At 43.6% G+C, this 12,807-nt stretch overlaps 1 protein-coding gene across 5 annotated transcripts in view; it reads left to right on the top strand.

Moving 5' to 3' along the window:
• The window catches only part of LOC118324043 (protein bicaudal D homolog 2-like), a 43,104-nt gene that overhangs the window by 20,229 nt on the left and 10,068 nt on the right, over window positions 1-12,807 (top strand). For all 5 annotated transcript variants that reach the window (XR_004796534.1, XM_035656159.1, XM_035656157.1 and 2 more), the window contains exons 3-9: window positions 6,391-6,543; window positions 7,406-7,620; window positions 7,729-7,975; window positions 9,686-9,943; window positions 10,044-10,247; window positions 10,357-10,905; window positions 11,456-11,607. Coding sequence is in view for 4 of the 5 variants with exons in the window: in XM_035656159.1 (XP_035512052.1) it covers window positions 6,391-6,543; window positions 7,406-7,620; window positions 7,729-7,975; window positions 9,686-9,943; window positions 10,044-10,247; window positions 10,357-10,905; window positions 11,456-11,607 (1,778 nt within the window). In the remaining variant the exon portion in view is untranslated. The remainder of the gene's footprint in view (window positions 1-6,390; window positions 6,544-7,405; window positions 7,621-7,728; window positions 7,976-9,685; window positions 9,944-10,043; window positions 10,248-10,356; window positions 10,906-11,455; window positions 11,608-12,807) is intronic.

Here is a 12,807-nt window from a genome sequence, read left to right as displayed (position 1 = left end):
GGGGGGGCACAAGGAGACGATGAGAGTGGTACGAAAGAAAGAGAAGGAGGCCTAAAATCCGTTGGAGAAGGAGAAAAAGCTTAATGAGGGTAAATTCAGCACTAGTGGTAGACGGTGCTGCTTTTCTGGGACAGCATGGCTAATCATATTGAGTCAGGAGGTTGATTGAATGACTCAATTTCATCAGTGAATGCAACAGACAGTTGGGCTGTAACTGTTGCCTTTTGTATTTGGTTGAAAAGTATTTTTTTTTCTTTTACATGGGTTCCTTTGTAAAGTTAAGATGTATTTAGGGTGAGAGATTTCATGGCATTAGTGTAGCTGAAAGAAGGCTTGTGATAGGCGTACAAAACGTAATTTTACTGTGCGGTGTTCGCAAATCAGTCACTAGATAATGTCATCTTTCCACCATTCCACAGATCTGGAAGCTTCACTCAGTGTAAAATGGCTTTTGTCTCTATATAGACCAGTTCATTCACAACCATTTAGTTGCCGCATTTCAGCTGGATATTTCTGTCACACTTAAACCTCCCAGGCATTCTCTCATGCCAAAGACTCGAATGTTAGCCCCAAGCACCGATAAGACATATTTCACTGCTACGGTGTGGTCTACAGGATTAAACCTCCACAAAGAGCCAGTAACATTGTAAGGAGGCGCACTCTAATAGGCATGACTTCATTAAATTCAATCTCATGTCTTGAGAGGAATGTGCCTACAGTGATGGCTGCCATTATCCTCACAGAATGGGGATCTCTATTGCCTGCCTCTCAGAAAATCATCAAGCAAAGCCAAAGATAAAAATGCTGAGACATGTTATCAGTATATTTCAGTCTATCTTTACTCTCTGTTCAGGCTCAAAGAAAATTAAATGTGTTTCCACCTCATGATTGCTTGCTGTACTTCCTTTCTACATTTGTATCACTACTGTTGACCCAGTAACTGCTGCCTTCCCTCCATTTAGGAACTGTCATCCTGAAATAATTCACTTGCATGGGCCATTTTCCCATCACAGACACATAAATTATGGTGTTTTGCTTTTTGTCAATCGCCATAATGTGGAGGCCATTCAGATGTTAAACATGATTGGTTTTTCGACCTCATTGACACAGTGGATGGAGCTGTCAGTCACTGATTTAAGTGCTGTTCCAATTGGCTGGATTAAACACCTGACGGAAAAGTGGGGGATGGAGAGAGAAGGCGTCTGCATTGATGGGATGAGTTTAAAAGGTCAAAACAGGGCACAAGTTGAAGCTCATTGAGAGGAAGTCCATTGTTGGTATCGCAATAAGAAGAAATTAGAGCGCAAGGCTGAAGGTTTTCAGTGGCAGAACAGTGGAGCAGATGGACAGGAAAGCAGTTGTCATGGCAGTGCTGAAGCTTTACCTTGATTATTGAAAGGTCAGAGTTGAGTGGTAAAGGGATCCAAGGAGGTTTGCTCTTTGTTCCCTGTTATGATCGTCTGATTTGAGCCTAATGTAATGAGACTCCTAGAGGGCTCAGGGTTGTTGATGTCGACTGCCTTATTATTTCTTGTGACATTTGTGCCAAGACTGATCACCTCCTGTCCTGTGTTTGTTGGGTGGAAGGGGCAGTATAGAAAGAAAAATGTCTAAAAATAATGAGTAGAGGGAGAGAAGAGGTGTGAAAAACTGTATGTACATTTCTGCACCAACCGTTATCTACTATTGAATGCCCCGCAACCTATTCTAAAGCCTCCATGTTATCTGGGTTATCTGGCCACAGCAGCCAACATCACCTAATCTTCCACCCATTTCAGCTTACTGTCTCATGAGCTGCATGTCTCACAGATTGATGTCTATTTTTGCCCTTAAAAAAAAAAGATTTGCCATTGATTCCTTATAATGTTTGTGTTTTGGTATCTTCCTTAAGGAACCTCTGAAAGTAAGTTGTTTTTTCGCCAAAGAGGTTTTCCATGCTGAATCAATGGATCCTAATAAATCAACAACACATACAAACAGGCCTACACATTCACTTAGTCTAATGGGTGTAAATGTGCTCACGTGTGCATTTCTCCACTCTCATCCAAATGACCTCAAAATCACTAATTCATTGTTAAGTGCATGAAGGCACACTTTCACCCTGTGGGCTTTTCAACTGTCACACACTGGGCAGTACTGTACCATCAGCCATGCACACCCACAGGGTCCCCTTCACTTTTTAGTTTCTAATTGTCATCTCATTGAAAAGTGTGACCTTGAGTTTTTTCTCTCCTTAATGGAGCCTGGGTAGGCTGAATAGAATGACAGTTGCTTGCAGCGAGAAGGAGGATAAAAGCAGGTCTGCTTTCACCCACATTCTCGACTCTGACAGTAGCAATAGGCCCCTGAGCTTCATTATTCCTTTGCTCTGTCTAAAGCTATACTGAGGGGGGGTTGAGCTGTACTGCATCTGTGATTCATTTCTCGTCTCTCCGGAAGGTAATCTCGGGATGGGCTCGGCTTGGTAGAGTTAGATTTAACTAAGTCTGACATGACCTTGACGGGCTGCAGAGCCTACAGGATACATAAAGTTTTTTTTCTCGTCAGCTCACCGAAGTCCCAAAGTGCTCTCTTAAGCACATTATCTGTAGAGATCTACAAGCAGAAGTGAACATGGCAGTCCCTGTCTGCATCTTTTTATCTGATAGATAGATATGATGGAACTAAAGCTCAGTATGAGGAAGGAATTCAACTGTGACTCTAAAAGCACACTGACACACTCATGGCGGAGAGGGGAGGTGGGGGTTGGAAAAATGAGAGCAGTGATGTTGGTGAAATGGCAAAATGGAGGTCAGTGGTATTAGAAAGAGAAGCCGAGAAAGAAGGAGGTTAAAAATACCATAAACCAATACCATAAAGTCATACCGTCTGTGAACGCCTCTGCAAATTGTTGGAATAGTAATTTGTGACAAGAAATTCCAGTGCATGTGCATTTTACTGAAGTGCAAAGTGAGCAGGATGGAGAGTGAAATAGAGGTCAGTGGAGTGAAAGGCAGAAAGAGGATAAAGAAAAATATGAATTTATATTGAGTCTGTCTGTGCTTTTATATCAGTAATACAGTCTTCTGCCATCTGGGAGTCTGCGCAGCACTTTCAAGGGAACTGAAAAGGGGGTAAGAAGCTAGTAAATGTGGATTTTTTCAGAATTGCAAGCTTGTCTCTGGTGGTATTAAGAACAGAGCGGAGCCTTTAACAAAGCATTAAAACATTCCTAATCTACACTTGTGTTAAGCTTGAAACTTTGCCACCGTGGCTTACTAAGTGATGGAGCTGTTTCCCATAGATGTAGAGGTTCTAGCAACTCAAACACATTGAGAAATTACTCAGAGCTTTAGTGAGATTTGAGCAGGCTCAACCCCACTATGCTGTCAAAAGCAGTTTAATGGTGAATAGAAAGCTTTAGAGTTGAAAGTGAGAGAGTTCACAGTAGCTGGAAGAAGCTCTGACCCACAAAAATGTGTGCTCTCGTGACGTTTTGCAGCACTGTATGACACAGACACTTACGTCTTATCATGAATTTACGCATGCATGCAATAGTTCTCCCTTTAAGCATTTAATATCACGCCTTGTTTGAGGTAAGGCTGGACAACTTGGTGTTTTCACTGCCACCCACTTGGCATGCAAGTGACACATTTGTCTGTATGTTTGTGGTTCTATTCAGACAGCTGTCCAGAGATCACCTGCAGTGACAGCAGGCAGGGGGTCATCATTGACCACACATAGGCCTATGGTGGCACCTGAGATAGCCTTCACCCCTCACCCTGTATCTAACCAGCCACACACACACATTGTCAAAATTTGTCACAAGCACTCCCAGGAGAGAAGTGTGCCCCTATGATTAACTGTTATTCACACATTATAGCAGGAACGAGGTTATTCTAATCAACTTCTGTCAGGCAGCAGGGCAGTGTAACCCCCCACCCTCGAGTCTCTGAGGGGTTGAGTGTAGCAGAGGATGTGGAAGCTAGGGGAAAGGTCAAAGCCCCGGTGTGCATTGTAATCAGATTGGACGAGGACCTTAATCAGTTTCACTGGTGGCCTGTATTCACTGGGACCAAACAGCACCGACCCTCCAGCTGAGGCACATAACCCTGGCCAGGAAAAGACCCGAACAACCAGCTGGCACAGCTTTGTTGTTAAAAACAAAGGATTACTCCAGCAATATGATGCGTATGCTGAATTCTCTATATGTTGTTTGATACACTATAGCTCACAACTAGAGTACCTGAATCTGTTAATGGTTTGAGTGATTCCAGCTCTTTTTTTTTTCTTCTTTTTTTCAATTTTGCTTTTATGCAGTGCTCTCTCAGAAGTCAGGCCCACTGTATAGAGGCTTAGTTGAAGGACTGATCTGCATTGTAAGCTCATGCATTATGCAGTAATGCACTAACATCAGGGCTTTCGCACAGCAAACACCCACGCTCATTAGACATGCGCAAAATCCTGATGAATATTAATGCATCTTCAAACGTCAGCCTCAATTCTGCATATAGTGATTAATTATTACACAGAGCAAACGAGGAACGTGTACTCTCATCAGATTTAGCAACATAATTTTTGTCAATGAATTCCTCTCGGTAAACCAAATGAGCAAGCGAATTTGAATTACAGAGAGAGTAACAAAAACAAATTGTTTTTGTTGTGTGATAATCTCCTGAGACAGATATTTTGCAGTGTGAATCACTGTTGTTTAACGAAACCACTAAAGCTGTATGACTGTGTAATACAGTACTCGGTTATGAATAGCGTGTGACTAGGAAATTGCCTTTCATGGGGTCTGACCCACGTCACTGTTGTGATCTTCTACTTATTAAAAGGTGTTTCTAACCAACCAGGATACTTGTCAGCACCAGCTTATTACCCACTCTATTTCAACAAGTAATATTACTGATGTGTATTCAGTCTCTAGGCAGTGGTGATATGAGAAAGCCTCACAGGACTGACTTCCTGTGGTTGCTGAAATGATCCGAGAGCAGAGATTGTGATGTGGCCACATGGTGACGGCATGAGAGGAAGGGGCCACCTGGCAAGTGATTGGGAGGCTAATTGTCCCTCTGGTATTAGGTTATCACTGCCAACTCTCCTGAGAGAAAGACACGCATCACACACACATACACCGCCACAAACGCGTACACATGCAAATCCAAACCATATTGTAGATATACAGAGACTTCTTTCTTCTCTGTCTCACACATGTAAATATACACTCATTCCGCACCCATTTAGGAGATAACAACACTAGCTATGTGTTTGCGTGCCTTTGGGTTGAGCTTTGGAGTTTTGCCAGCAGATTCACCTGCACACATACTCTAAAACTTACATGCTCGCTTGCACACATGAACATTCAAGGTCAGTTCAGACAGTGTTGAATACAGAGATCTATTTCAAGTGCTTTTCCCCCCTCTTTCTCACATTACGTACACACACATTACACGTTATTCAGTTCAAAAGGAGTGAGGCCCATCCTCCTTCAAAGAGTATCTCCTTACTTCAGAGCTTTTATCTATTTCTATAAGAGCCGCCGGAGATGTCCCCTGCCAATCAGTAGCGGTAGGAGGCCGGTGACGAACCTCGAGAGAAGAAGATGGAGGGTTAAACGGGGCAATAGACGAGGTAGTAAGGGACAGGTGGCTCAGTAGGGCTGATCGAATCCTTCTGGCTTTAAGTGTCAGTGTCTACAAGTGGGGGGAAGGGCAAGTCTCTTACCTCTGTAACCTTTATATAATTAATGATGCATTTCCTAAGCAGCAACAGGGAGCCAGCTGCACTTGCAATATATTTCAAACACTAGTGCTAGATTGCAACAACTGCTAAAAGAACATGATGCATTTTTGTGTGTCTGCTCGTCACCTGTAATAGCATATTGCTTCACTGCAACTCAAAATATTAGCACATATCAACGGAAAATGGTCAAAATTTCAAAATTCAGATTTTTCAGAATTCCAACTGAAATTCAGATTAATTTCATTTCCACAACTTCCTCAATTGTGCTGATTACCGTTTGTGAAAACCAAGCCTAATCTAACCCCTCTTTAGAAAATTAGACCATTACAGTGCTTCCCGGCCATTGAATGTCTGAGATAAGTAGGCTTCAGTCTCTTTGGTGCCATCAGAGCTGGCAGGCAGGCACACTTGTGGCCCACTGCCCAGAGAGACACCTGGCACCTCCCTCTAAAACATGAACAGGCAAACACACACACAAGAGAATGGCCAGATGGGAGCCCTTCCTTATCTAGCAAGATTTAGAGGCAATGTGACAAAAACGGTTACACTAAAGCAACAATATCCAATCAATGGCCGTCTCTCCCACACTCAATCAAACAAGATTGAAATGCTGGTCACTGACAGCTCTTCCTCTTCTCCCTCTGTCTATCTTATTTGGCCCTACAGAACAGCCAGATGGTGGAGCTCCAGAGGAATCATCTGCGTGACGACATTAAGGAATACAAGTTCCTGGAGGCACGTCTGCTGCAAGACTACACCGAGCTGGAGGAGGAGAACATCTCGCTGCAGAAGCAGGTCTCAATGCTCAAACAGAGCCAGGTGAGGACGGAGCAGTTGCAGTTTAAAATGAGGATACACTGGTATAAATTTGCCTTCACTGTTGGTGATCACCATGCAGTCTTCTTAGTTGCAGGCTTAGTTAAACTTGTAGTTTCAGGCCTCTCATCCAAGTACTTTTTTAAACACGCATGTACTGTATGCTGTCTTACAGCATCTTAGAAGCCCTACGGGCCCTCCACCTCCCAAACATCAGCTATCAGTCTCTCTCCTTCTTGTACTGATTAGACTGCCGAAAAAAATAATGAGCGCTTTAGTATTCAGATTTAATTATGATAATAAAAGCATCCTCTGACTCAGTAAAGAGATAAGTAGCAGCTGCCTTTGTTTTTTCAAATGCCTGGAGCTGCCGTCTAGTTGTAGAAGTGAAACTCTTTAACCACTATCATTTTTCAGACCAGAGATTCTAACACTTCACTGTAGAAAAAAAGACTTCCTAGGTTTAGTTAAATTAGTGGCTAAAAAAAGAAATCCTTTTTCCACATATGCAAACATGAAACAGCTGAATTTCCGAAGTTTTGCATTTGATGCTGGCATTTATGCTTAAGCTGTTAGCTCTCGCCATTTGCCCTTCTTAGATTATGTTTTCTATATTCATAATAGAGGGGGGAAAAAGCATCTTCTTCTTTTTAGACATCCAATGAAAAAAAGGTATTCCCAAATAAAGTTAACGTAAAACTAATTGAAAAGGGAAATTAAAAGGATATGTTCTTGATTAACATTATCTTGAATAATGTCAGTTTTTTTGATCCAGCTGGTTTGCCATACATGAACCAACATGACAGCTCATTTTCATTGGAGCTGAATCTATCCCAAAACTCATGAAAGGTGTTTCCTCTCCCAGGTTGAGTTTGAGGGTTTGAAGCATGAGATCCGTCGTCTAGAGGAGGACACTCAGTTCCTTAACAGCCAACTGGAAGATGCCATCCGGCTCAAAGAGATTGCTGAGCGTCAGCTAAGTGAGGCCTTGGAGACCATCAAGACTGAGCGTGAGCTGAAAGCTTCCCTGAGGAAAGAACTCTCCCACTACATGAGCATTGGAGACACTCTGTATAACAGGTAAAAAAAAAAAGAAGAAGAAAATAACACAAACAAGGTGCTCAGAGGCCTCAGCATAGACTGTAAAGAACACTAAATGACACACTGTTCCCATCTTTTTTCCTTCAGCCCTCTTAGCATTTCTCTGGATGGTCTCAAGTTCAGCGACGATGCCGCCACTGAACCTAACAACGACGAGGCTCTCCAGGGATATGAGAATGGCTTCACCAAACTGGCCAACGCCATCACCTACGACAACTGCATCTCCACAGCCAAGAAGGAAGAGCTGTTCCATCCTGCGCCCAGCCTCGTGGACGACCTGCTGAGCGAACTTAACATCTCAGAGATCCAGAAGCTTAAACAGCAGCTGATGCAGGTTTGTTCTTCACTACCATGGAAAACTGAAAACATTGTGTCATTGTTGTCTGTTGACAGTAAAATGTACCACTGTACAGAGAAGTAGCAATCGCTAAATTTGTTTGCCAATAGCAGATTGCTCTTTCGGATTGTCTTGTCAATGAGTTGTTTCAGCAGTATTTGTGTTCACTTTAGTTTTATTTAGTGAGAAAATCAATAGCAGGCTAATGAGAAAAAAACCAAGCATCTTGACTATTCTTCTAGAGTTTGATATGGGAATAACCTGTTAATATGTCTTTGATTATTTTCTCATGTCCGTATTATTTATCACACCTTAAAAATACGGTGTTATCCTCAAAACAAACTAGATTGACAGTAGTTACCACAAAATAACTCAAGCCAGCAGGGCTTTGTATTTAAGAAGGTTGGAGGTGTATCTGAAAGAGTGAGTCACCGGAGTGTTTGGGCCACATCCTGACCCAGGCAGCTGCAAGGATCTAAATCCCCTTCTAGCAAAGTTAATCCAGGGAGACACACACACACACCCTTCAGGCTCTGCTAGGCTGCGAGGCAGCGGGTGGTGGCACCGGTGGCACCGCCATCTGCTTGCTCATCACCCCATGAGTCCAAGGCCATGCCTGATTGGGCACCATAGTTACCAGAAAGTACTGGGAACCTGTGGATAATAATTGTTTTTAGGTTTAAGGGATTACGGGTTTTTTTTTTTTTTCTCCCCTCATCAAACACAAACAGTTGCTAGATTAATGTGTGAACTAGAAGTTACCTCAATGCTACCCTGCTATGGGCACCGTTCTGGTTCTTAACCTGACCGTTGTGGTGAATCCAGCGGACTGTGACAAAGCACTCTGTTTGATATGACCCAGCAGCATGTCGTACTGCCTGCCTCATTCCACAGATTCCACATAGGAATCAGAGCAGAGGAAACAAAAAGCTTCCTTTGCTCATTTAGCCATACTCCGTTCCTCTCCTATCTTTCCTCATTCTATTGATTAGGTACTCAATAATTGATCCTACACATCCGCTCATCGGATATCACCCTTTTAGTCTCTGGCAATCTATGACAACATCTAATGTGAAGTTGAATGATGTGTTACATGCACATAGGCCCTCTTCCAATTTTAAGTCATGTTGTAAATATGAATGCACTGACTTATTTAAATCATGTATGTGATATACAGTTTTGAGTAGAGTGCTTCTCGGCATGACAAGCCATCTTAACCAGATTTTCCATCTTTTTTTTAAATAAATCATTATAAAAAATGCTGCACTAATAAAAAAATGTATGCAGATGAGGAAGACTGAGACTTTTATATTATTTACAGATCATCTTCTGAAATAGCTCAGTGCTTATCAGCGCAACTGTGTGCATGTGTGTAAGACGACCCGACCAGGGTCTCTGCCAGCACTAAGCTGAATCCAGTCCAGCAAATTGTCAAGGTCATCCTGACTCTGATGCTGGGCTACTGGGCAATGAGCCTCGCATACCTTGGCAACGCAAGCCTGATAGTGGCTAGAGTTACCACATGACAGATAATCCACTGATTTAATATGATCTGTTTTCAAAGCGGGAATCATTTACATCATTAAGTTGCCAAGAAATCCAAATGTGAAATTACATGTGTGCAAGCTAAGTACTGTACTTGCATTACAGACATACAGTATGATGACCTTACACGTTGTTACTCATTGTGTCTGCCTTTCCCCTCAGATGGAGCGTGAGAAGGTCAACCTGCTGTCCACGCTGCAGGACTCCCAGAAACAGCTGGAACAGGCTAATGGTGCTCTGTCAGAGCATCAGGAGAAGGTCAACCGCCTCACAGAGAACCTCAACGCCATCCGAAAGCTCCAGGCCAGCAAGGAGCGCCAGTCTGCCTTGGACAATGAGAAAGAACGTGATAGTCATGAAGACGGAGACTACTACGAGGTGGACATCAATGGACCTGAGATTCTGGAGTGCAAGTACAAGGTACCTGTCTTCTTGTAGTTGATTCATTGTCTTACAATACATATTGTCTTTGTTGTACTCAGCTTTTATATGTTCTCACTCACTGATCTTGCTTCGTTAGGTTGCTGTGTCTGAGGCAGGAGAGCTGAAGGAGGAACTGAAGACTCTGAAGACAGAATACCAGGCCTGTCAGTCACGTTATGAAGACGAGCGCACCCGTCTGGAGAACGATGTCACAACGCTGGGAGCGAAGCTGGCAACTCTAGAGAAGACATGTCATTTAGAGAAAGAACAGAAAACTAAGCTAGAGAAGGAGCTGCGCAAGGTGAGATGGTGCTCTTTATATTGACATTCTGATAAATGGTTGATTTGGTGTTTTTATGAACTTTGTAGACAAATATTCCTAATTGAGAAATTTCTCTCTGTGTCCTCAGTTGAGCGATGTGGCAGGCGAGTCACAGGGTAGTTTGAGTGTGGCACAGGACGAGCTGGTCACCTTTAGTGAAGAACTGGCCACCCTCTACAACCACGTCTGCATGTGCAACAACGAGACACCCAACCGCGTCATGCTTGACTTCTACAAAGAGGGTAAGGGTGGACGAAGCAGCCCAGAGGGCCGTGGCCGCCGCTCTCCCATTTTGCTCACCAAGGGCCTCTTCCCGGAGCCTGGTAAGGCCGACCTAAGTGACGGAGTCCCTTCACCGGTCTCCTCTCTGCCTTCTCCCGTGTCTGACCACCGCCGCGAGCCCATGAACATCTACAATCTGGTGGCCATCATCAGAGATCAGATCAAGCACCTCCAGCTGGCTGTGGACCGCACCACAGAGCTGTCCCGTCAGAGGGTGGCCTCTCTGGAGCTCGGCACCGTTGCAGACAAGGACAAGGAGGCCTGCATGGAGGAGATCCTCAAACTGAAATCCCTGCTCAGCACCAAGAGGGAGCAGATTGCAACCCTGAGGACTGTCCTCAAGGCCAACAAGCAGGTCGGTTGATCAGTTTTGTCTTTTATACACTCAGAATGTCTGTTTAACTAACTGGGTATCATTCCCAAACATTTGTCAGTTTTCCTTGAAAGACAGAAACAGAAGAGAGAGGGTGTCAGCTATTTCAGGTCTATTCAGCTGCCGCAGCAAATGCATTGCAGACGAGATCTATATCAAACACTGGTAGAGGCAGCAGCCTTATGATGACAGCTGTCCAGACTTTCTGTGTGGTTAGAATGGGAGAACAGCCCTCTAAAGCACAAAGAACCATAACCCAGAGATACAGTGTGTATCCAGTTGCTCTGGTACCCCTTTAAAGTATGTGTGTGGTTACTCAGGGACTATTAGAGCACATACATGAAAGCCCCTCATAAACCACACACCTATGTTTTTTTAAACCAGCAACTAACAATAGCAACAACAAGCTACTGGACTACCTTAAAAACATAGGTCATATGGTCCATATTAACAGACTTCTTGTGACAGGAAATATACCCCTGACGCCTTCCAGCTGCTCTGACCCAAAATTGTTCTTGTCGTCCACCCACAGACAGCTGAAGTTGCTCTGGCCAATCTGAAGAGCAAGTATGAGAATGAAAAGGCCATGGTGACCGAGACCATGATGAAACTGAGGAATGAGCTCAAAGCCCTGAAGGAGGACGCTGCCACCTTTTCCTCTCTCCGAGCCATGTTCGCCACTCGGTAAGAGATATGCCACCTTCCGCTCACTTGTCCTGTCTTCCAAGAGTCGCATCGCACACAAAAGAATTTATCTGACGTACCATTTTAACCCCAAAAAATATTTGCCCACTCTATTTTTCCGGAGGAAATTGTCACATAGGCAGTCTTTGTTGTTAAGCCACACCGGTTGGCATGAATCCTAAACCGTGCTGTGCCATTGTAGATTAGCTTGGAGAGGCATCAGTAACACAGCAGATTTTGTGCTATACTTAAAACTACTCCACATGCACCATACGCAAAATAACCAGGTAAGCTAAAGATAAGATCATAATGTAATCCATGTTTACCACATGTTGGCTGTGTCTCTGTCTGTGGTATTATTGTAACATCACATGTTTAAAGAGGGTATTGTTTTGTTTTTGAGAATCACGGTCAGGAAGGGATATTGATACTGACTATAGAGAACAGAGGGTATCTAATCTGGGTATCATTTAAATATGTCACTTAAGTAGTGTTTTTGACCAGTGATCTAGTGTGTGTGAGTGTGTCAGATGGGCTGACACACACACTCACTAATCTTTTCTGATTCCGAAGAGAAGCCGGTCAAAGGTTCTCTGCATAATCCCACCTCATCTTCGTCTGGATTACACATTCAACCCTCAACACATAGTAGATTTAAGTGCTCATACACTGCCTGTTTGTGTTTTTATTTCTGTGTGTGTGCATGCATATCGAAGAAGGTGAGAAAATGAGTGCTAGTGCTCTTCTATGCTATGAGAAAATGAGCGCTAGTGCTCTACTTAGATGTGATTATAGGGATTCCACGGTGGAAGCGCAACTCACTCATTGAGTTGCTTTTCCTCTCTGTGAATTTCTTTAAGATTTTATGCCCACTTGTCCCTTAAATATCAGCTCTGGTCCAGATGGCAGCGCTGAGATGCTGAGACAGTCATTCCTTCTGCATTTAAGACTCCTCTGCAATCCACAGCAAAGCTCAAGCTGTGAAGAGGGAGGGGAGGTAGAAGAGGAGGGTGGGGATAGACAGTATTACAGAATGAAGGTTACAGAGGCTGTGGGGAATGTGTGGGCAGCTCAGCGCCCCTCATCTTACCCATACAGTAATTCAATACCTATCCCTGAAGTGCTTGTTGAAGTAACTCCATATACCTGCAGTGCCTAATCAATTAGTAACAGGAGGAAAACTCCTGTCTGCAAATGTAA

Source organism: Morone saxatilis, unplaced genomic scaffold (assembly GCF_004916995.1).
Source record: "Morone saxatilis isolate NCDOM2014 unplaced genomic scaffold, NCSU_SB_2.0 Contig15, whole genome shotgun sequence".
Lineage (NCBI taxonomy): Eukaryota > Metazoa > Chordata > Actinopteri > Moronidae > Morone > Morone saxatilis.
Note: the sequence above shows the minus strand (reverse complement) of the source record. Positions and strands in the feature narration are given on the sequence as shown.